Raw genomic sequence first — 21,434 nt, 5'->3', positions numbered from 1 at the left:
TTAACCTGGCTCATACACCCTTTTTTGTACACATACTTTTTTGAAAATCTCTGTTTTCAGGGTTTACTTTGGGAATATATTTGCTATTAAGACAGATAATGTACTCTTCATTATGTTTTCTTTCTTGGGTGTCAGGATTTTGTAGTTAAATTAAGAGTGGCGGTGACAGTAGGCTAGATACATTCTTCAGCAAGTTCAGAGGCAAAAACGCAAAAACCAGCAGCTTTTTTCTTGGGCCCTTGCTGGTAGGTACTACCCACTCTAGGAAATCTCAGTTAATTTCCTCCCAGAAATTTCTTCCAGGAAATACCCTTATATGTCTGTCCAGAAGCTTTTTGTTCTTCTTGTTGTTGTTGATTCTAGACTCATTTGTTGATTCTAGATTCAACCAGGATTGACCATGACACCTGAGGTTTGCATACTCAGGCCTATGAACTTCTCCAGCTTGAAATGTTGATTTCCACTCAGCTTTTTGTTGTTGTTACTGTACTGTAAAGTGACTATCATTCAGTTTGCTCATTGCCTGCCCAAGCTCATGCACCAGGGATATCAGATGAACACTTACAGGCCGTCATTTAATCTAGTCTCTTAAGTTGGTTTCTCTCTGGGTGTCCCATTTCTCCAGGCTTCATGAATTTCTTCTGTCATGTGGCTTTCATAGTCACCTTAGTTTCCGCAGGAGTTGCGTGTCCCCTATCCTTTCTTCAAGGCTCAAGGTTCTTTCTGTCCCTTGGACTTGAAGGCATCATGCCTATTGTACCATTCCTCATTCTCTCTCTTTTGAGGCAGGGACCTGCTGTGTAGCCTCCTTTAGCTTGAAACTCACGATTCTCCTGCCTCAGCAGCCCTCTGCCCCAATCGCTGGAAATACAGGTGTATACCCTTTCTAAGTATCACTCTCCTTTTTTTTTTTTTCTTTTACTTTTAGATCTTCTAGGTATCTTTTAGGGCAACTTTGGCCCTTGTTTTAGATGTCTTAAAAACCTTACCAGACTGTTAAAGGAAGAGCTTGGAGACTCTTTACCTAACTGTACAACATTTTAAAAGATAATGGTTTCCTGACAAGTACTGCATGCTCATTTTAAGTGGGACTTTCTCACTGCTATGTAAAACAAATATAACAATCTGCTTAGGGCTCCAGGCTGGAATTTCTTCTCTCTCTTCAACACCAAGCCAGTGCACCACCATTCAGGAGCTCTGAGCTCACTTTCCAAGTAGTACCTCTGGTTTAATGGCTGAATCTTCAATTTAAAAAAAAAAAAGTACGTGAGTGTTTTACCTGCATATGTGTCTATTTACTACATCCTTGCCTGGCCTGGGGAGGTCAGAAGAAGGTGTCAGATTCCCTGCAGCCACAGTTATAGACAGTTGTGAGGCTCCATGTGGGTGCTGTACATCAAATCCAGGTCCTCTAAGAGCAGCCATTGTTCTTAACTGCTAAGGTGTCTTTCCAGCACCTGAGTACTAAGTTGTGACTTTAAGATTAGTGCATTCATGTTTGGAAATTCCAGAAAGAAGAATGGGAAATTGCACACCCAAAGGAGAGCAAAAAAGTAGCATGGTGGATGTTACCCTTAGCAGGCTTTGGGGTTCTCCAAATCTGTATTAGGTGACATTGTCAAAGAAGGGAGCATCAATTCCTAGACTGTAGTGTCAGCAAATTTAGCCTTATTGAGGTTTGACTTGGGCTAGCCCTTCCTCTAGAAGCCTATGGAACATCTCTTGTCCTCCAGAGGCTCACAGTCTGGTAGAAGAAGTCACATAAAGCAGAGAAGCAAGCAAATTATTATGCTCTTGTGACTGAGATGTACTGTGAAAGAAGAAAAATGCAGTATGTTTATAGAGGACTTAACAGTAGGCGAGGAAGAAGGTGGCATTGCTAGAGGGAGGGAACTGAAGAAACAGGCTTTGGAGGGAAGAATAAGTTGCCGCGCTAATGAGTAGTGTTTATAACAGCCAATGTTACATGTTTGAATGGACAGAAAAAGTTAGAAAAATGGCTGCAGATGGGATTTTGAGAGCTAACAGTTTACAAAAGACAAACCTGCATCGAGATACCTAGAGGATATGTCAGGTAGAGTGGGCTCACAGTGTGGGGGAGGAAGGGCCTGCAAAGGAATGAGGAAGAGTGGGTGGGAGCTTTAGCAGGTCTTGTTGCCAGGAGGACTCAGGTGGGAAGATGTGCTTGGCCCCTTGTTAGAATATGGATTGTTTAGAAGTTGTGTTGGAAGCCTGGCTTCTCAATTGTGTTCATGCCCCAAGGGAGGGTAGGTAGGAAATAGCAAAGAGGGTGGGGATAAGAGCTGAAAGAGGTTTGAGGTCTTTTTAAGTGCTGTTAGGAAACATCTGAGACATGATGAAGCCAGGTTTGGGAAGGACACTGATTTAAGGACTTCACACTGTCACATACAGTGACGAGCCTTGATCTGTGAGGAGGGAAGCTTAGTGGAAGCTAGACAGACTCTGCTACCAAAAACACTCTGTGGGCTGCTCACAAGTATTCCTATAACTTAGCTGTACTTATGCATGGATAGTTTTCATTTCCTGGGTCACCTCTTAATCTGTTAGAAAGCATTTAGGTGGTGGTACACTGGGCAGAGCTGGCATTGTGAGGGAAGATGAGCCTCACAGATTGCCTCCTGTTTACTTGTTCTTTATGATGGTAACCTTTCCCTTCTCGATTTTTAGGCCTTTTCTGATGCCATTAAAAAATGGCAGGAGCTGTCACCTGAAGCCAGTGGAAAACGGAAAAAAAGGAAAGAAATGAATCAGTATTCTTTTATAGATTTCAAATTTGAACAAGGTAATGGGGAAGCTGAATGTTGGTGACAGCATGTAAAGTTGTAATACAGTGCCTTTTTTGAGGTCACTGAAGTGGGGCATAGTATAACCGGGGGTTTACAAAGGCTGGACAGGCACAATGTAGAGGCAGCAGCTGCAGTTGTTGGTTTTCCCTTCCTTGGGTACCTTATTCTGTGTATGGACTGACAAGAAATGCTGCTAGTCATGCACAGACACTGCTTTTGAGATGTGAGAATTGGTTGTATATCTGACTGGCAGACTGATCAATAAACAAACACAGGCCATTCTAGTTTTATCTGTAATAGTTCAAAACTCTAAAGCCACTATCTTTATAAGGTTTATAAGATGTGTACTCATGGTGCAGTGCTGTCAGAATAAGAGAGGCTCTGCAGTTGGTGCTCACAAAGAAAAAATGTGGAAGGAAAAGTCTTACCACAGACTAAACCTGATGAAGCATGCAGTCTCCAGTGGCAAGATGAGTTGTGGGAACCCTGTGCCCTGCTACAGGACTGGGGGAGTGCTAAAGTTGTTAATGACAGCATGGTTGGCCTGAATTCCTAGTGAGTAGTTGTCCCTGTGATTTCACTTTGTGATATGTCTTCTAGGTAACATAAAAATAGAAAAGAGGATGTTCTTTCTGGAAAACAAGCGTCGACACTGTAGGTCCTATGACCAGCAGGCCCTCCTTCCAGCTGTGCAGCAAGAGCAGGAATTCTATGAGCAGAAAATCAAAGAGATGGCAGAGGTAGGAATCTGTGTTCTGATCTTGGAATATGGTTTTGGGGTTCTGGTTTGCACTGCCTGTTGGAGTGTGGAGCATGACTGGCATTACGAGTTCCTTTGGTGCTAGGGATACAGATGGGCCAGGGCTCATCACTAGTACCACGTGCACTCCTTTATAAGAAAGGTGTGTTTGTTCACGTCCCTTAAGTCTAACACTGAAAGCTAAAGCAGGAGAATCTTGAGTTGAAGGGTTCGTTTTTTTCCCCCTGTACTAGGCACTAAGCATTCTGCCACTGAGCTACAATGCCAGCCCCAAATTTTCTTTTTTGGAGTGATTCATAATACAGTTTAGTTTGCTTTTAGGGCTTTTGGTTTGTTTGTTTGTTTGTTTGTTTGAAAGTCATGCTGTAAACCAGTCTAGTCTGGTATTTATTTAATGTGGGGTCCAGACTGGTATTGAATACTTGGAAATCCTGCCTCATTACTCCAGCTGTTTAGGTTAGAGGCATGAACCTCGGGTGCTGAGTTCCCAGAGACCCAAGCCTGTGAGATCACGAGTTTGTTTGTTTGTTTAGACAGGGTCTCTTTTTGTGTAGTCCTGGATGTCCTAGAATCCTCTGTGCAAATCAGGCTGAATTTAAATTCAAAAGCATCTACTTTCCTCTCCCTGGAATTAAAGGTGTATACAACCTTAGGTCGCATTCCTTAAAAGATAGGATTTACTCCTTTTTTTTTTTTTAAACCATGTTAAATTTGTAGCAAGCAGTAGTGACTGAGCAGTCTCCCTGCACTCATGTTTTTTAAGATGCTAATATTATCCATGTCTTGGAATGTAATACCTGCTACCTTGGGAGCCAGGGCCAAATTAATAAACTTTCAAGGCTAGCCTAGATAATAAGAGAAGGCCAAGGATGTGGCTGAGTGGGAGAACATTTGACTTAGCAGGTCCTATGTTCAATTCCCAGACCACCATGAAAATAATAGAACATGCCAGTGTTAGTCAGGCATGGTGGTGTACACACATGTAGTCCCTGCACTTGGGAGACTAAGGTCAGGGAATCATAAGTTCAAGGCCAGCTTAAGCTGTATACCAAGACCCTATCTCTAAGAAAAAGAAAAATGACTTTCTCATAGAAATATCTTTAATAACGAAAGCCAAGGTAGTGTTTGTTGCTGTTGTCCAGCAAATTTTGAAGTAATTCTGTAGAGTAAGAAAAGAGAAGTCCAGGAATACTCTTACAGTGAAAACTTACCCTGAGGAAAGGCGCTTGTCAACTGAGTTGAGAGTAGCTGAATCTGCATCCCCCCCCCCACACACACATAATTATCTCTACCACCACAGAACATAGAAGAAAACAACTGAAAGGAAAATTACTGATTAATCAAAATTGAGTATTTGGATACATATTCTCTCAAAATGAAGTGATGGTATATATGTGTGGGGAAAAATTATACATGTCAAGTAGACATTAGAGTTTGAAGAAAATGTTCATCTTCATCCATCCAGCCATCAGAAAATCACATTTGTTAATACCACCATGGGAGGTTGCAGAGATAGCTCAGAGATTACGATTAAGCACTTGGCTGCTCTTCCAAAGGACTTAGTCTCAATTCGCAGCACCCACATGGTGGCTCACAACTGTCTGTAACTCCAGTCCCAGGGCATCTGGTGACTTTCTCTGGCCCTCTATGGATACCAGACCCACATATAGTATACAGACATGCATATAGGAAAAGTGCCTATAAAATTAAATTACAGACCTAACCAAAAAATGATTTTTAAAATGGATTATCTGCCATTTATAGTCATTATTAACCTTAGGTTCAAATTGTCCTAATCTGGTAGTCTCTGACCACATCTTTGCTTTCTGGCATGGTGAAATGGTCTGGTTTCTCTGGTTTTGTCTTAGTTACACTTTATATTGTTACTTCTATAAGGAGGAGTTGTTTGTTTGGCTTACATTATTACCATATAACCTTTCGTCATCTAAGGAAGTCAGGACAGGAACTGAAAACAGGGCAGGATCCTGGAGGCAGGAGCTGATGCAGAGGCCATGGAGGGTGCTGCTTACTGGCTTGCTTCTCATGCCTTGTTCAACCTGCTGTCTTGTAGAATCCAGGAATACCACTCATAATGAGCTGGTTCCTTCCCCATCTAATCACTAATTAAGAAAATGCCCTCTAGGCTTGTCTATGCTTGATCATATGGAGGTGTTTTCTTAATTGAGATCCCATTCTCTCAAATGACTTTAGCTTGTGTCAAGTTGACACAAAACTATCCAGCAGAGAACTAGACCTGGAAAATTTCTCTGAAGTGCTTTCCTTTTATATTGGGTTTTTTATGCTCAGATTTCTGTTTAGAATTTGATGTACCAGTCTTACTGTTTCTTTCATTTTTTTGGTGTGTATGTCTATATGTCTGTGTCTGCTAAAGAAAGTCTTGACTCTTAATGGCCTAACAAATTCCCACCAGATTAGAGTTTAAAATCAGCTAGCTGAGCGTAGTGATACAGACCCATGTCTCTCAGGCCCATGAGAGACAGAAGCAGGGGAATTTTTACCCCAGAAGCTCAGGACCAGCTTGAAGAGCATTAACAAGACCATGCTCCAAAACAAAAATGAAAAATACACAACAAAAACCATGAAGTCACTTGAAACAAGTGTGGTTATGCCATTAAACTTTTGCCTGTTATTTACTTCTAGGGAAGTGGCCTTTGTGCACATGGTGGGGGAGGGTATCTTGCAACAGTTTTGTAACAGTTTGATTTAAGTTTAAACTATTAAGTAGGAAATGTCCAGATTCTTCTTTTACTTCCTCTATATTCTTACTCATTTTAGTTTATCTTAACAGAGTTCAAGCAAATGTGTATGGGTATTTCTTTCTTTCTTATTCAAAAGATAGACGGAAATACTTTTTTTTTTTAAAAAAAATAAAGGAAATAGGGTTAGCGAGATGTGGGTAAAGACACTTATAAAGCCTGTGATCTGAATTTGACTCCAGAACCTATGTGAAGGGTTCTGACATGTGCCTCTACACACACACACACACACACACACACACACACACACACACACACACACTCTCGGATATTGGTATCAGTAACGTGCTCTTCACCTTCTAATTCACTTGACAGTGCATCCTGACAGCCATGTGACATAGTCATATAACCACACGTGGATACAACCATAGCTATAGATGTCCTCCTCTTCAATTTCCAAAATTGCCTGCTAGAAAATTGTCAGGCGTTCATACTTATGCCTCAGGGCATCTTGACGACAGAACAGACATAGTGGCACACAATTTTAATCTCAGCTCTTGGGAGGCAGGGGTAGACAGGTCTACATGAGTTTGCAGCTAGCCTGATTTACATAGTAAGTTCTAGACCATCGAGGCTATGTAGTGAAACTGTGTCTCGAAATTAAAGTTTTGGCCAGGCATTGTGGCTATTCCCTTAATCACTGGAGCAGGAGGGAGACATGCTTTTCATGAGTTTGAACAGCCAGGCCAGGATTACATAGAGAGGCCTATCTGGGGGGGTTGGGGAGGGACTTTACGGTTGAGTTTATACCACTTGCTTTCTTTATGGTCAGCTATTTTCCTTCTTCTGCAGCAATACACATGTAGCTTGCTTCCCAACTTAACCTGCAAATTGTACTGCCAAATTTGCTTTTGTCCCATGTAGCTTTCTGTTTGCTTATGCTGTTCTTTGCTATTCCAGAGTGTTTTGTATTGGTGTGTTCTTTTTTTTTTTAAGATTGATTTATTTGTTTTATGTATGTGAGTACATTGTAGTTAGCTGTCTTCAGACACACCAGAAGAGGGCATCAGATCTTATTACAGATGGTTGTGAGCCACCATGTGGTTGCTGGGACTTGAACTTAGGACCTCTGGAAGAGCAGTCAGTGCTCTTAACCACTGAGCCATCTCTCCAGCCCTGTTGGTGTGTCTTTATTCACTCTACATTTATGCTCTGGTAGCTTTCTCATCTACTAAACAATGTTAACTAAAGAGATACCTTTAATAATGTGCATAAGGTGAAATCAGTGCTAATGACTTATGGTTTCCTTCTACATTCGTATCTGAATGTGTGATTCTTTTGTTCTTTAGCATGAAGACTTTTTGCTTGCCCTGCAGATGAATGAGGAACAATATCAAAAGGTATTTTGAAATCTCACCAAGTTAATTTATTCTGGGTTTTCTCATTTGGGCTTCTGAAAGCAAACTTTTTTATATAATCTCCTGTTGACCTGTCAGTTTGCAGTTCACTCAAGTCACAGTCAGCAACATCAGCTAGAGGAGGCTCTATACAAGACCAATGCAGAACTAAGAGGAGATAGATGTGCTCTTAAAGAGCATGAGCAAAAATCCATATGGCCCTTTAAATGACCCTATGTTTTTCAGTGACAATTGGCTCTTGGACTTCTGAGAACAAGAAGGGATATAAGATTGAGCAGAGGTTGAAGGGAGGAGGGAGGAAAGAATTGTAGAGAATAGTATTCGTAGGCAGAAGTCCAGGAAACAAACGGGTAGGTCAGAGAAGAAGGAGGAAAGTTGAGTCGGGCTAGAAAAGAGCAGAATGAGAAAAGAGGTGAAAGTGAACTGGGCTAGCAGACTGCCAAAACAGTTGGTGACAAGTGAGTCAGGGGAGCTGAAGTGAGCCAGAGAAGATATTGTTAGGAGACCAATAAAAGAAAAATCTACAAACAAAATTTATAGAGACAAAAATATTATAAAGCAAAGAGACATTTAAAAATTTTTTTTCCCCAAAAAGCTACAGAAATCCACTAGTCAGTTCTAGGAAGAAATGTAGAACTCCAATTTACTGTATGTAGCTTTGGCCAGGGTTTCTATGCTGTATCTGCCAACTTGCTTGCATACCAGAGATTGAGCAGCCTGCAGACTGGCTCTGTCTCGTCAGCAAACCTGACATTACATGTATTTAAGGATATGACAAATTGCTTTCCTCAGTCTCTTAGCCAAAAGCAAGGGCTGGCTTAAGGTCTCTTCACACTCCTGTCTTCTGATGAGAGGAACAAAGTCCAGCTTAGAAAGCTTCTGGGATAAAGTGTCATGCTGTTAACCCTTTTATAGTCACATCAGCATCTGTTGAAGCGGCTGCTCTCTCTGTCTTCAGTGGTGTAGTTACACTGATATCCTGCATTAGGCTTTCAGTTTTTGTTTTGTTTTGTTTTAACCTACTTTTGAGTGATAAGTAGCCCTGGGTGGCCTCAGACTCTAGCTGTCCTTCTACATTGCCATGGTACCCAGGGTCTGAGCTAGGTTTAGACAGCAGAAATGTTTCTTGTTATTTGATGTCTCATAGGAGTTGGTGTTGACCTTATTGTGTGTCTGGGGCAAAGAACTGTGTATGGCTGTAGATGAGACCTTACTTCTTTGTGTGGTTTATGGGGGCATTAACATATATCTTTTTTGGCTTATAGGATGGCCAGCTGATTGAATGCCGCTGCTGTTATGGGGAGTTTCCATTTGAGGAGCTGACACAGTGCGCTGATGCTCACTTGTTCTGCAAAGAATGTCTCATCAGATATGCCCAAGAGGCAGTATTTGGATCTGGAAAGGTAAGTGTGTCTTTGTATATTAGCTTGCTCGCTCTATCTACCTAGCTACGCCTCTAACTACCCCTCTACCTACCTACCTACCAGCCTACCAGCCTACCTATCTACCAACCTACCAGCCTGTCTACCAACCAACCAACCAACCAGCCTATCTACCTACCAGCCTCCTGATCAGTCTGTTGACCTAGAGCTTTAGAACAACATTTGTAACGAACTTGAAGTATAAGCATTTCTCTGAGTTCTGATAACTTCTTTAAATAAGTCAACCAGGCCTAATGAGCAGGTCATGAAAACCCCAGTTTGTAGTCAAGAGATCGATGGTCCAGAGGCTTCAACCTATAGATTCCTTAATCTCCACAGATGGGTAATTTCAAACCTGAATTGACTCACAGTGTGTGCAATACACTTACTTGCTTGCTAGTGGAAAGAGATGCACACGTCCAAGCTGGAGGCTGAGGCTTTCCCTGCCTGTCCTCAAAGAGTGTTTCTCAGTATTCCTGGTCTTTTAGAATTTCAATTTTTAAAGGGTATAATTATTTATCAAGTCAGATTTGTCTCAGGATTTACACACCCACGGCAAATTTTCAGTGAATCATAGGAAGTATACAATGCTGATGGGTCATATAAGCAGTGATATTCAAGGCTATTTATAAGGTTATATTTTGTATGTGCACACTCGCGAGAACACACACACACACACACACACACACACACCTCTAAAGAATAAGAGGCCAAACATCTGAGAAGTGATAGGTACAGGATGTTGGACAGATTGGGTGTACGGGTGACACAAGTACAGTACCACATGTGAGCATCTATAAAAATAAAAGGCCATGGCCACGTTCTCAGTCACTGTGTTACTTTTTCCCTCTGTCTCCTCTCGTCTTTTCCTTTCCTCTTGTCCATCAGTACTGGGGAACACAGAGTCTTGAACATGTTAGACCAATACTGTACTGCTAAGCTATACCTCCAGTCCTACTTTAGTTAGTTTTCCTTGGAGACAGTGTCTCACTAAATTGATCAGGTTGGACTTGAACTTGTGACCCTCCTGCCTAGATTACAGCTGGATTACAGGCTTATGCCAGTGGCTCACTTTTACTTTGCTATGGTTGCTAGAGGAGACATAAAATACTACTCAGTTCCTTTTAATATTGATTTGCTGGTGTTAAGTAAAATGGACTTTGGAGAAATACGATCTTAGATTTACTGTGTCTTTTTAAAGCAACTATAAAACCATTAAGTATGTGAGAAAAGGCTAATGCACTTTCATATGCTCAAATAAAATGAAGACTCATCCTGGACCATCAATCTCTTGACTACAAACTGGGGTTTTCATGACCTGCTCATTAGGCCTGGTTGACTTATTTAAAGAAGTTATCAGAACTCAGAGAAATGCTTATACTTCAAGTTCGTTACAAATGTTGTTCTAAAGCTCTAGGTCAACAGACTGATCAGGAGGCTGGTAGGTAGATAGGCTGGTTGGTTGGTTGGTTGGTTGGTAGATAGGTAGGTTGGTAGGTAGAGGGGTAGTTAGAGGGGTAGCTAGGTAGATAGAGTGAGCAAGCTAATATATAAGCTCCGTCTCTGTCAGAGTTTGGAAATCTCACCATCCCAGCAAGGGAATGGAGTTTTGATCCACTTCCTGTAAGCCTCTGGTCTTGAACACCCAGAAGTTCTCCATATCCTGTCTTTTGAATTTTTAAGGATTCCTTATTACATGGATAAGATTGAAGTATCAACAGCTTATAGAAATAATTAGACAAGAGCCTGATAGTCAGAGAAACCGCCAAGGTTTTTGTATTCAGACCCTTCCTGGCCTCTCTGTGATGTGACCCCATTTGAAATTGAAGGTCACATAACAAGTTTAGAGAATTGCTTTATTGGCTGGCTCCAATACAAAAAGACAAGAAAGAATTACAGCATATGTAGTTTTTTTTGGATTGGTCTTGAAGAGAAATTTTGTGGCCTGCTTTGGGGAGGAAAAAGGAACAGTTGAAAGAGAGGCATGAAAGGGTCAAAGGGACTGTTTGCACAGGCTGACAGTACCCAGCATTATAGCAAATAATGGTCTCTCAACTTTATTACTCAAAGTTGTTTTGAAGCTGCTTCTGGAACCAAGGACAAAAGGTCAAATACTTTTAACCTTATTCTAGTCAGTGAGGAAGTAATAGGGGCCTTGGGAACCATGATTGAAAAATCAAAATATATATGCAGTTTGGAAGAGACCAAAGAGAACTCATAGATAGAAGCCATGTGGGGGTCCTAGACCAAAAAGGCATAAACAGAAAACCTGGTAAAATCTGCCTCAGCTTCTTCCCCTGGATAAAGGAAGATGTGGAGTGGACTAAAGTCATGTGTTCTTTTTGGAATCTGCCTTTTTATTCTTACGGTTCTTCAGATGTAGCAAGTTTCCCCACCCCCTTTTTTCCTTTCTTTTTGGTTTTTAAGAAACACAGACTTTCTCTGTGTAACATTCTTAGTAATGATGTGTTTGAAAGCTTTTTGAGCCATGGGCATATAGGCTAAATGTTGATTTTGGGTGCCTGACATTCTAAGGCATTTTCACTGGATGTGGATATAAAGTTGCCCTCATTCCAGCATGAGTGGGAAGAGGAGATGGGGATATTGCTAGTCTATATGCAAAGTTTGCTTCAGGTCTTCACTCAAGGCCACACTTGAGCTCTGCTGTCCCTGAACGTTTCCCTTGCTATTGATTTCCAGAGAAAGTCAGAGTAGAAACCAGAACCACTCCCTCCCCATTTCATACCCAGCTACCACCTTCCCCTTCCCTTCCCAGAGGGTCTCCAGCTTTGCAGACTCTACAAGGGAAGCAGCTTTCTTCAGACACTGAAGCCAGGTTCTTCCAGCTCACTGAGTTGTGTCACCGTAGCCACTGTTGTTCCTTCTTGGGCTGCTGGAAGTCTTCTGGTAGGATCAAAGAAGGTCGTTATGCTCTGACTGATGTCTTCTTTAAGTTTAAAGAATGGCTTCTTAAGAGAAGGACTTTGCTACCTTCATATTTCTGTTCTTGTGCCTTCTCTTGAAAGATGTTTGATATCTTTTACTCTTTGTTTTTCTGATTTCCCTGGTTAACTTTTTGCTTTGCTTGCTTACTTTATTCTAGTCAGAACTCAGCTGCATGGAAGGCAGCTGCACATGTTCCTTCCCAACCAGTGAACTGGAGAAGGTGCTCCCCCAGACCATTCTGTACAAATACTATGAACGGAAAGCCGAAGAAGAAGTCACAGCAGCCTATGCTGATGAGCTTGTCCGGTGAGTTCTGAGAATCCACTCATTCCCCAAGGTAAAGTCTGCTTTTACCAAGCAAGAAGATTCTGTCTGGATTTTCTGGTACTTCTTACTAAGAAATCAAACAATCGATTAGACTTTATAATGAAAACATCTATCTGTGGACTCTACCTACACACCTTACTTATCACCTAATGTTTTATCCTGTGGGCGAATCACTGAGCCCTGGGAGGGAGGAAAAGTAGTGGTTATGAGGAATCCTTGAAAGCTTGAGGTATGTGTGTGGTTGACAGCAAGTTTAGACTTTGGGATGGTGTTTCTGTTTTTTCTTGTAAATGCAAGTATAGGAGGCAGCTCAGTCTAGGCTGTAGTGATAATGAAGAAATACAAAGTATTGTTTGCCTTGCTTAACCCTCCATCTTGATAGCACATTCCCATAGACCCACTTTAACCATCTTGAGTGATGTCACTTTCTTGTTATTCCAGGTGTCCCTCCTGCAGCTTCCCTGCTCTGTTGGACAGCGATGTGAAGAGGTTCAGCTGCCCTAACCCTCGCTGCCGAAAGGTAAGGAAGACAGTGGGCTTTTTTTCTAGCACATTGCTTGAGTTTTAGCTTGCACTGTCTGGCAGCCCATGTAGGTTGTTCTGTGATCTGCATGCTGATGTATAAGAATAGTTTGCCTCTTCTTTTCATGAAGCAAGTGAAGATTTGTGATAGTAGTTGGCATAGTTTCAGAGCTGAAATTGCTTGTGGAATTCCAGTTGCAAAGCTCAGAATTTCTCTTCTATGTCATTTTATAAAAGACAGATGCTATAATACAAAATGTGTTTTCTTCTGCTTTGTCGTGTATTTTGCTTGTTCTTTTCCCTGTCCTATGCTCAAATACAGTGAGTGCACGCTTGTGCATGTGCGCGTGTGCACACACACACACTTCCTGTAATTTTCAGAGTCCAAGTGACACTTCTTTGATTAAAGGCTAAGCACTATGTCATAACTTGTAGGTTCTCACTTGAGTTTCCTTTCTTAAGAGTCAGTCGTTTCAAGAGAGGCCAGAGCAGAAAGTGGCTCACTACCATCTGTAATGGGATCTGATGCCCTCTTCTGGTGTGTCTGAAGACAGCTACAGTGTACTCACATACCTAAAATAAATAAATCTTTTGAGGAGAGAGAGAGAGAGAGAGAGAGAGAGAGAGAGAGAGAGAGAGAGAGAGAGAGAGAGAGAGAGAGAGAGAGAGAGTGTGAGAGTGCAGGTTGGCCATACTTCCACAAAATACACTTAAAGAAAAAACTCTCAACTGAAAAACAAGGGAATTATAGCACAACTTAAAAGGGCCAACATGCCAGGAAGACAACCAGTTATAAATCATGATCAGCCTTCATATTCATGAAATCTGTACCTGTGTAGTCAGCCAACTACAGATAAAAATACCGGAGGGAAAATGGCTTCTACATTAAACATATGATAAAGGGCATCTTCCCTCACACCTCTAATAATTACATATAAGGAATTATTTCAAGTATGGGAGGATGTGCATAGGTTATGTACAAATGCTGTTGCAGTTTCTTATAAAGGACCAGAGTGTCGACAGACTTGGGTATCCAGAGGAGTTATTAGTTACTTTTTTATTGCTATGATAAAACACCATGGCCAAGACACATTATAGACGGAAAAATGTTTTGGGGCTTATGGTTTCAGAGGGAAAAATTCCTTGTGGCAAGGAGGTATGGTGGCAGAAGCAGAAAATTGACAGATCACGCCTTCAACAGTAAACAAGAAGCAGGGAGTGCAAACTATAGTATAGGATAAGGCTATATGATCTCAAAGCCACCCCAGTGACATTCTTTCTCCAGCAAGTTTGCTCCTCCTAAACCTCCCCCAAGCAGCACCACTGCTGAGGCCAAGTGTTCAAATGCTGAGCCAGTGGGACATTTCTCATTCAGACCACACAGGGGCCTTGATCTAGTTCATAGGTACCAAGAGATGACTGACGATATGCACCCAGTGTCAATGCCCAAACATGCAAAGCAGATATGAATAGAACTGAAGGAAGTAATAGATTGCCACATACAAACAGTTGAAGATCTATGACGGATAGACAGCCCAACAGAAGACGACTAAGAAAGATGCAAGTTTCGGTGACATTCTGGACTGGGTGACCTAACAGATCTAACAGAATATTTTCTGCCTATCAGAAGCAAAAGAGCCCTTTACAAGCATACCTGAAGCTTTCTCCAGGACAGAATGATAGGTCACAATGCAAGTACTGACTTAAGATTGTCATTATACCAGGCCAGGTGTCTTTTCTGACCACATGGAGTGAAACTAGAAATCATCAGTAAGAACACAGGACAATTCAAGTATAGGAAAAGTTTCTCTGCTGAGATCAAGAACGAGAGAAGTTGTATTAGTTACAAATGCTCGAAATAACCAGCTTACCAAGAGAAAGGACCTATTTCACCTGCTTTGAAGGTTAATTACTTACAAGTTTCTGTTGTGTTTGGCCTTGGTAAAGGCAGAATGTCATAACAGAAGCTTTTGAGCAAAACCAGTCACCTTACAGCTAAGGATCAGGAAGTGACAAGAGTCCCACAGTCCCTTTCTGTGGTATCAGACACTCAAGCACACATGCTCTGTGTACTTCTGCCTCCAGTAACCTAAGGATGTGATAATATCAGTCCTTGAGGGACAGTAAAGAGCTAAAGTATAGTAGCACCAGCTCTTTTCATATCTGTTCAGCATGATATCAGAGGCCCTAAAGAAAAAAAAAAAACGTTTTTACTCTTACCAAAAACGGGGAAAGTTATCTGTTCACAATTGGTTTGGGGTTTTTTTTTTGTGCTATTAATGGAACCCAGAGCCTCACATACACTACCTTGAAAAACAGCAAAACTGGAGTTCTCAGATTTTATTTCAAAGCATGCTACAAAACTACAGTTTCACACGTGCAGCTGGAACACTTACATATAAAATAGAAGTAAATAAACAAAAACCCTTTCAGGCTGTCGGGCCTGGTTTTAGTTCCTCTTCCCACTGAGCCATCTTACTTGTACTAGACTACTTTTTTGATTTTGTTTTTCAAAACAGAACTTCTTTGTGTGACCCTGGCTGTCCTAGAACTTGTTCTGTAGACCAGGCTGGCCTTGAACTCAGAGATCTACCTTCTTCTCCCTCTTAAGTGCTGGAATTAAAGGGATGTGCCATCATCATCCAGCAGGACTTAAAGGTTGTAGTTTTTTGTTTGTTTCGTTGGTTGCTGTCCTGGAAATCTGTAGACTAGGCAGCCCTCTGGAGATCTACCTGCCTCCTCTGTCTTCCAAGTGCTGGGGTTAAAGAGTATACCACCACCGCCACTGGGTGGAACTAGGGATTTAAATTTATGTCCTGAAATTATAAAACTCTAAGAACAAAACAGAAGAAACTTCCTAACATTGCTAATCTCTTGGTACTGATTCCCTGTATATGACACCAAAAAGAAAGCAGTAAAAGTAAAAATAGACAGATGAATGACATCAAACTAGACTTCTACACCTCAAAGGGATCAAAGCAGAAAGAAGGCCTATGGAAAGGAACCTGCACTCTTTGATGCCTCATAGAACACATGTTAATTGCAGCATTGTCCACCATTACTGTAAAGCAGAAACCATTGAATGACCATTCACAGATTAGTGGCTAACAACTATAGTATATGTATCTAATGGGATGATCTTCACCTTGAGATAGAAATACTGTTTTATGAAATAACAAGATGTGCTTTGAAGACATCATCCTAAGTGAAATTAGCAAGTTCCAGGAGGATGGATGCGGCATGATTCCTTCACTCACATGCAGTTTTTAAAGTAGCCAGATGCAAGTAGCAGGAATCTGCACAGAAATTGCCAGGTCTGGGCATGGGGAAAATAGGAATTACTGTGTAGTGAGTAGCTTGAATCAGGCCACATGAAAAGTTCTTGATACCTGCTTATACAGCATTTTGCTTATAGCTAGCAGTTCATAATGGACTTCACTTCATGTGTTCTCACAGTTTTTGCAAAGGACAGGGCATTTAGTTCACTGCGTCTTCCCCTGCTAAGATGGGAAGGAAACTACACTCTTTAGCCATAATTGAGAAATGGCTCTGGTGCTACAAAGCTTCATGTTTGTCTCAGTACCAGTTTCAGATCCCAAGGATCAGAACTGGCTGGGAATCTAGAGAAGAGGAACAAGCTCAGCGTAATCCCAGGCCCGGATTGTATAGGTAGAGGTTGGATGTGAGTAAGGCAAGGTTCAAGTGAGTCTTCTGCTTTGATCACTGCATCAGATTTAATGGGAATCTCATGGTATTTCAGCAGAAAAAAATTGATGTTGCTTTGTACATGTAGTGGTTTCAAGATTGAAGTAAAGTATCTAGACTGTTTTTCCCCTGGTGCCTACCAGTAGGGTTCTCAGTGCACATTTGCTAAGTGACTAGCTCACCAAATCTGAAAAGACTGATGTTGAAGAAGGAGCTTAGAATCTGGAGTTTGATGCAGTTTTGAAAGGACAGTGGCCCAGAAGGGAGATGGTTACTGTGCAAATGTTGGCTGGTTCTCAGATCTTCCTTCTGTTTCTTCATCTTATTTGCAGTGCCACAGTGAAGAATGCAGTACAGGATAGTATAGCTTCCAAGACCATCTGCTTCAGAAAGTAACCGTTACCTATAGATAATGCCACTCTTGTTGTAGGTTCTTTTTCTGCTCTTGGAGGAAAGTGTCTGTGGAGATCAAACCAAACCTATAATAAATAGACTGCAGAGAGGTATCCATGCTAGGCTTTGTGTGAACTGTGGAACAAGCTGCCACTAGATGGCACTAGTGTTTCACAAGAAAAGTGCCTTTTTCCCCCATGCGTATTTCCAAAATAGATGTGTCAGCATAACCGTCTTGTAAGCAGCATTGACAGAATTCTTTCAGGTTAGTGCTAAAGCAAACCACTGCCTGCATTTGGATTTCACAGCAGAGATACCTGTGCTATTAGCACATCTGCCTTTTCCTTTGTACGTGCCCCAGTTTTATTGGTGGCATCCTTTCTCTTCAGCAAGATGGCTGAACAGGCAGTTAATCCTTGAGGATTTCACATGTGTAAAAAATGAGCCATGAGCTAATTTTGTCCTATGTAAGATCAAAGGCATCTGCTTTCTCATTGCAGTGTTTGCCAGTAAGCTACACTCCAGTTGGAGTTTCAGGAACCTGTCACTCTGAGATAAGGTGTTGATGGTGATGCATTATCTAGAAGAGACTTAGTACCCAGAATCCCTGAAGACAGGCTCTCATTGATGTGATGGGATGGATGTGTCTGGACCTTCATTTCCCTCATGTAATCTTATATAAAGCATTCATCAGCTTGATTCAGCATGTTGCTTTCAGCAGTGGATAAGTGTGTGTTTGATGATGGAGTGGAAGAAGGTAAATTTTGACAGGTTCTGAGATGGTTTCCAATAATGTATGGAATATTTTTTCTTAGGTACAAACATCTTCCTCTTGAATCTCTTTCTACCCTCTTAAACCCACAAGTCTGCTTTGTATTCTACAGTACACATAGAGCTCTGTAGAAAGTTGGCCAGAGAATTGAGGTATAGATTCATCAGTCCATAGTAAGCAAGTACTAAGGAAGGAAAGACAGCCAGTGTCAAGAGTTGTATGAAAATAACATGAAGAAAATCTTGTTTGGATTCTTTCTGTGCACACTGAGAATGTGACCTGGTTGTGTAATTACCCATTGCTGCCCAAGATCACTTGAGTTTGGCTTATTTGTCAATTTCCACCTACACATCCTTTTCCCTGTTGTTCTCGTTTACAGTTGTCGGGTACCATGCCATCCTCTGCAACCTTCAGTGCTCTTTACTATAATGTCTATGAAATATTAGCAAAATTTACATCTGCAGTAAACCAGCTTGTTGGTTGGGTGGTTGCTTGGTTTGTTTTAAAAGAAAAAGAAGGCAGGAATCTGCAGCTGCCTGCAGTAGCTGAATGGCTGTGTGGAGAGAATATAAATTATCCAGCTGTCATTGCCAAAACAACTCCAGCTGTGGTACCAGGCCATTGTCACTTAACTGGCCACACACTAATGGGGCAACCTAGTGAGTCTGCTGATACCTGGACTAAACCAACCTTTCACATTATCATCCACAGATGATGAAGCTTCATTTTCATGTTTCTTCTGTCAGAGAGGACCTTTAAATCAGGAAGTTACAGCGACAAGAACCAAAAGTCTTGGTGACAAAAAGATTCTTAAGCCTATAAGTAAGGGTTCAACTTACTGGGATAAAATCCTACTACATTGGAGTCAGAAAGGGAGGAGTTAGAATAGGAAGTCTTTGTTATGAATGTGGTCTGCTCTTCCTACAGTTTCCAGAGGTTCTACTAAAGAGCTTCAGGTCTCTGGTGCTGTGGTGTTACTGGGCTTTCTGTGTGTACAATTTGGAAGGAACAGATCTCCTGACTCACTGGTGGTCACTACAGAGAGATTGCTAAGTGGACACGGAAACTTGACATCAGGTGATATACAGTGGTAGAGTTAGAACCCAAAGCAAAGCCCCAAGGTCATAACTGGAAGTCATCCGTCCGTCAGACAAGCAATAACCAACACAGTAGCACAGTAGCAAAAGGTTTCAGAGTTGTACTGGTTTTGCTCAAATTTTTTTGTCAAATTCCACTTTTAAATTTCCTATAGCAGGGGTTAGAAAGATAGCTCAGTAGTTAACAGCACTTGCTGCTCTTGCAGAGGACCTGGGTTCAGTTACTAATGCACCTCTAAACTGTCCTTAATCCCAATTCTAGTGATGTGGTGCCTTCTTCTGTGCTTCATGGGCACCAAGCATACACAGTGCACATACATGTATTGCAGGCAGAATACTTACATACATAAAGTAAAAATTAATCTTAAAAAGTTCTCTGTAAGAGCAGCACTATACATCTGTTCTTCATGGGTTTCTTGACCCTGAAATGATATTTAACAGTTACACATAGGCTTTTCTGCTAACTTTACATGTCATTTTAGTCCTAGAAACAGCTAAACATCCAGACAACAGGTGTGTGTGGTTCCAAGAGTGAAAAATGCACCAGTGGGTAAATACTGTTTAGCTCACGCCCTCATCTTCTCACCGTGAGTTAAACAAATCCCACAGTTGCTGTTATTTGCAATGACTGTTTAAACGGGAGAAAGATAACTACCCACACATAGGAGAAGAAAATATAAATTAAAACCTTTTCGTTTTCTTTCCCTTAGCCCCCAAAAAAAGTTTTCACCTGCCTTTTCCTGTTTATAGCCATCTACACAAGCTTAGCAATCAGCAAGAAATCTGAGGGCCCCAGGGATCCAGCAGCAATTCTTCTGGGCTTTGAGTGTTTACCTACTTGCCCAGGAACTGGCTTTTCTCTGGTACTTAGTTTTTCAAACCCATGCCGTAGCCTGCGATGGTGGTTAAAGTGTTACCACTTCCCAGGAGACAGATCACAGAACCCTCTGTTCCAGTCAGTCAACAAAGCATGTCTTTCTCCTCTCAGCACTGCACAGCACAAATCCTTTTGGTATACTTTCTTGGTAAGCTATCTGTTTTGAGAGTTGTTTTAAAGACTGTTGATGATATTTAAGTTAGTATTCATTGATGAAGAAGTCCTGTGGGCTCAGCCCTGTATACTGGGTACTTGTGAGGGTATGGAAAATCAATTAAACTCATGGCTATCTGCAGAAAAGGGGCAGCACATTGTTTACCATGAGGGACTTAGATTCCAGTTCCTCCCCTTCCTAGAATTGTGATCTACACTAAATATTCCCCTGACCACATTTCCACTCTCTGTAAAGTGAAAACTTTGCACAGCACTAAGAACAATAAACAGTGTAAAGCAGACAACACTAAGGTCCAGTATCTGTTGCTTTATGTTATTCCATAGTGGCTGTGAGCTTGAGGGGCCAATGAGAGATAAGCCCAGTAATGAGAAGAATTCTTAGAAAGTTGGGCCTTCTTTCTGATTTTTTTTAAATACAGGTTACTGCCATGAGATTATTATTTGGTCAGGCATAACATCCCATCAGAAAGCAAATGTCTCATCACTCACCTTGTATTTTAAAATTGGGTTCAAAACACTCATTTCTAACCAGCTTTCAATCTGCCACACCATAAAAGGGATAGGTAGATCTGGGTTTTGTTTTGAAACAGGGACTCTTTATATACCTCATAATGGCCTTGAACTCATCTCAGCCACCTAATGCTAGAATTACAAGCCTGTATTACCAGAATTAGTGAGGAAGACTTTACACCTCCCTGGACTAGGCATATTATAGCTTAGTAGTAAAATGTTTCTCCAGTACAGCTAAGCCTGCAGGTTCAATCTCCAACACCATGAAAGAAAGGAAGGATGGATATGATTCCTACCCACCTACCCCCACCAACCCAAATTACCCTGGCTCCGAAAAGGCCCTAAGTACCCAGAGAAAGGGTTATCCCGAGGAAGGCTGCCTGTGGACTGCTGCTGTCACTGCAGTCTGTCCTGTTCACAGCTCTGCTGTACTCTCTACTGCATTGCTCATCGGTTTCCCACTGGCACCCAGAGGGGTTTGAATGTCAGGAACTGATGCTCAGAAAGGTATAGGAAGGACCTGAAAGAAAAGTTGACAGCACACTTTGCTGGACAACTCATAATTAGTTACAAAAAAGGATAAAATGTGTTTGTCTGTGTGACTTCTTATTGTTCTTTTTTTTTTTTTTTTTTTTTTTTAATGGAAGGCCTGACCTTTGCTTGAAGTCCAGGCCTCTTCTGCCCCACAAGAGTCCTTCAAGTCAGGCTGCTATTCCTTCCTTCCTCTGCTGTCCTTGGAGCAGGACATATCTGCCACCTCTTGTTTTCACTATGTGCTACCTACAGAAGAAGACTGGATTTTTATCAGGTCTTTGTTAAAATAGAACCTGCCCCTCTTTGAGTGCCTTTTGGTCACTGGTTTAGCTTTGCTTTTCAGGCTCATCACAGCCCCATCTCATTTGCATATTCTATCAGGATCATAAACTTCCAGGGGGATCTTTCTAGAAACCACACACCAGTTTGCTTAGCCACTTTCTATGTTTTGTTA

General features: G+C 41.5%; 1 protein-coding gene across 2 annotated transcripts in view; it reads left to right on the top strand.

Annotated features, from left to right (window-relative positions):
• RNF216 (ring finger protein 216) overlaps window positions 1-21,434 on the top strand; it is a 110,197-nt gene that overhangs the window by 24,975 nt on the left and 63,788 nt on the right. For both annotated transcript variants that reach the window (XM_080940659.1, XM_080940658.1), the window contains exons 8-13: window positions 2,689-2,803; window positions 3,408-3,547; window positions 7,634-7,684; window positions 8,968-9,105; window positions 12,227-12,375; window positions 12,838-12,916. In XM_080940659.1, coding sequence (XP_080796785.1) covers window positions 2,689-2,803; window positions 3,408-3,547; window positions 7,634-7,684; window positions 8,968-9,105; window positions 12,227-12,375; window positions 12,838-12,916 — 672 coding nt within the window. The remainder of the gene's footprint in view (window positions 1-2,688; window positions 2,804-3,407; window positions 3,548-7,633; window positions 7,685-8,967; window positions 9,106-12,226; window positions 12,376-12,837; window positions 12,917-21,434) is intronic.

Source organism: Micromys minutus (genome assembly GCF_963924665.1).
Source record: "Micromys minutus genome assembly, chromosome: 29".
NCBI classification, from domain to species: domain Eukaryota; kingdom Metazoa; phylum Chordata; class Mammalia; order Rodentia; family Muridae; genus Micromys; species Micromys minutus.
This window is presented reverse-complemented; position numbering and strand designations above follow the sequence as displayed.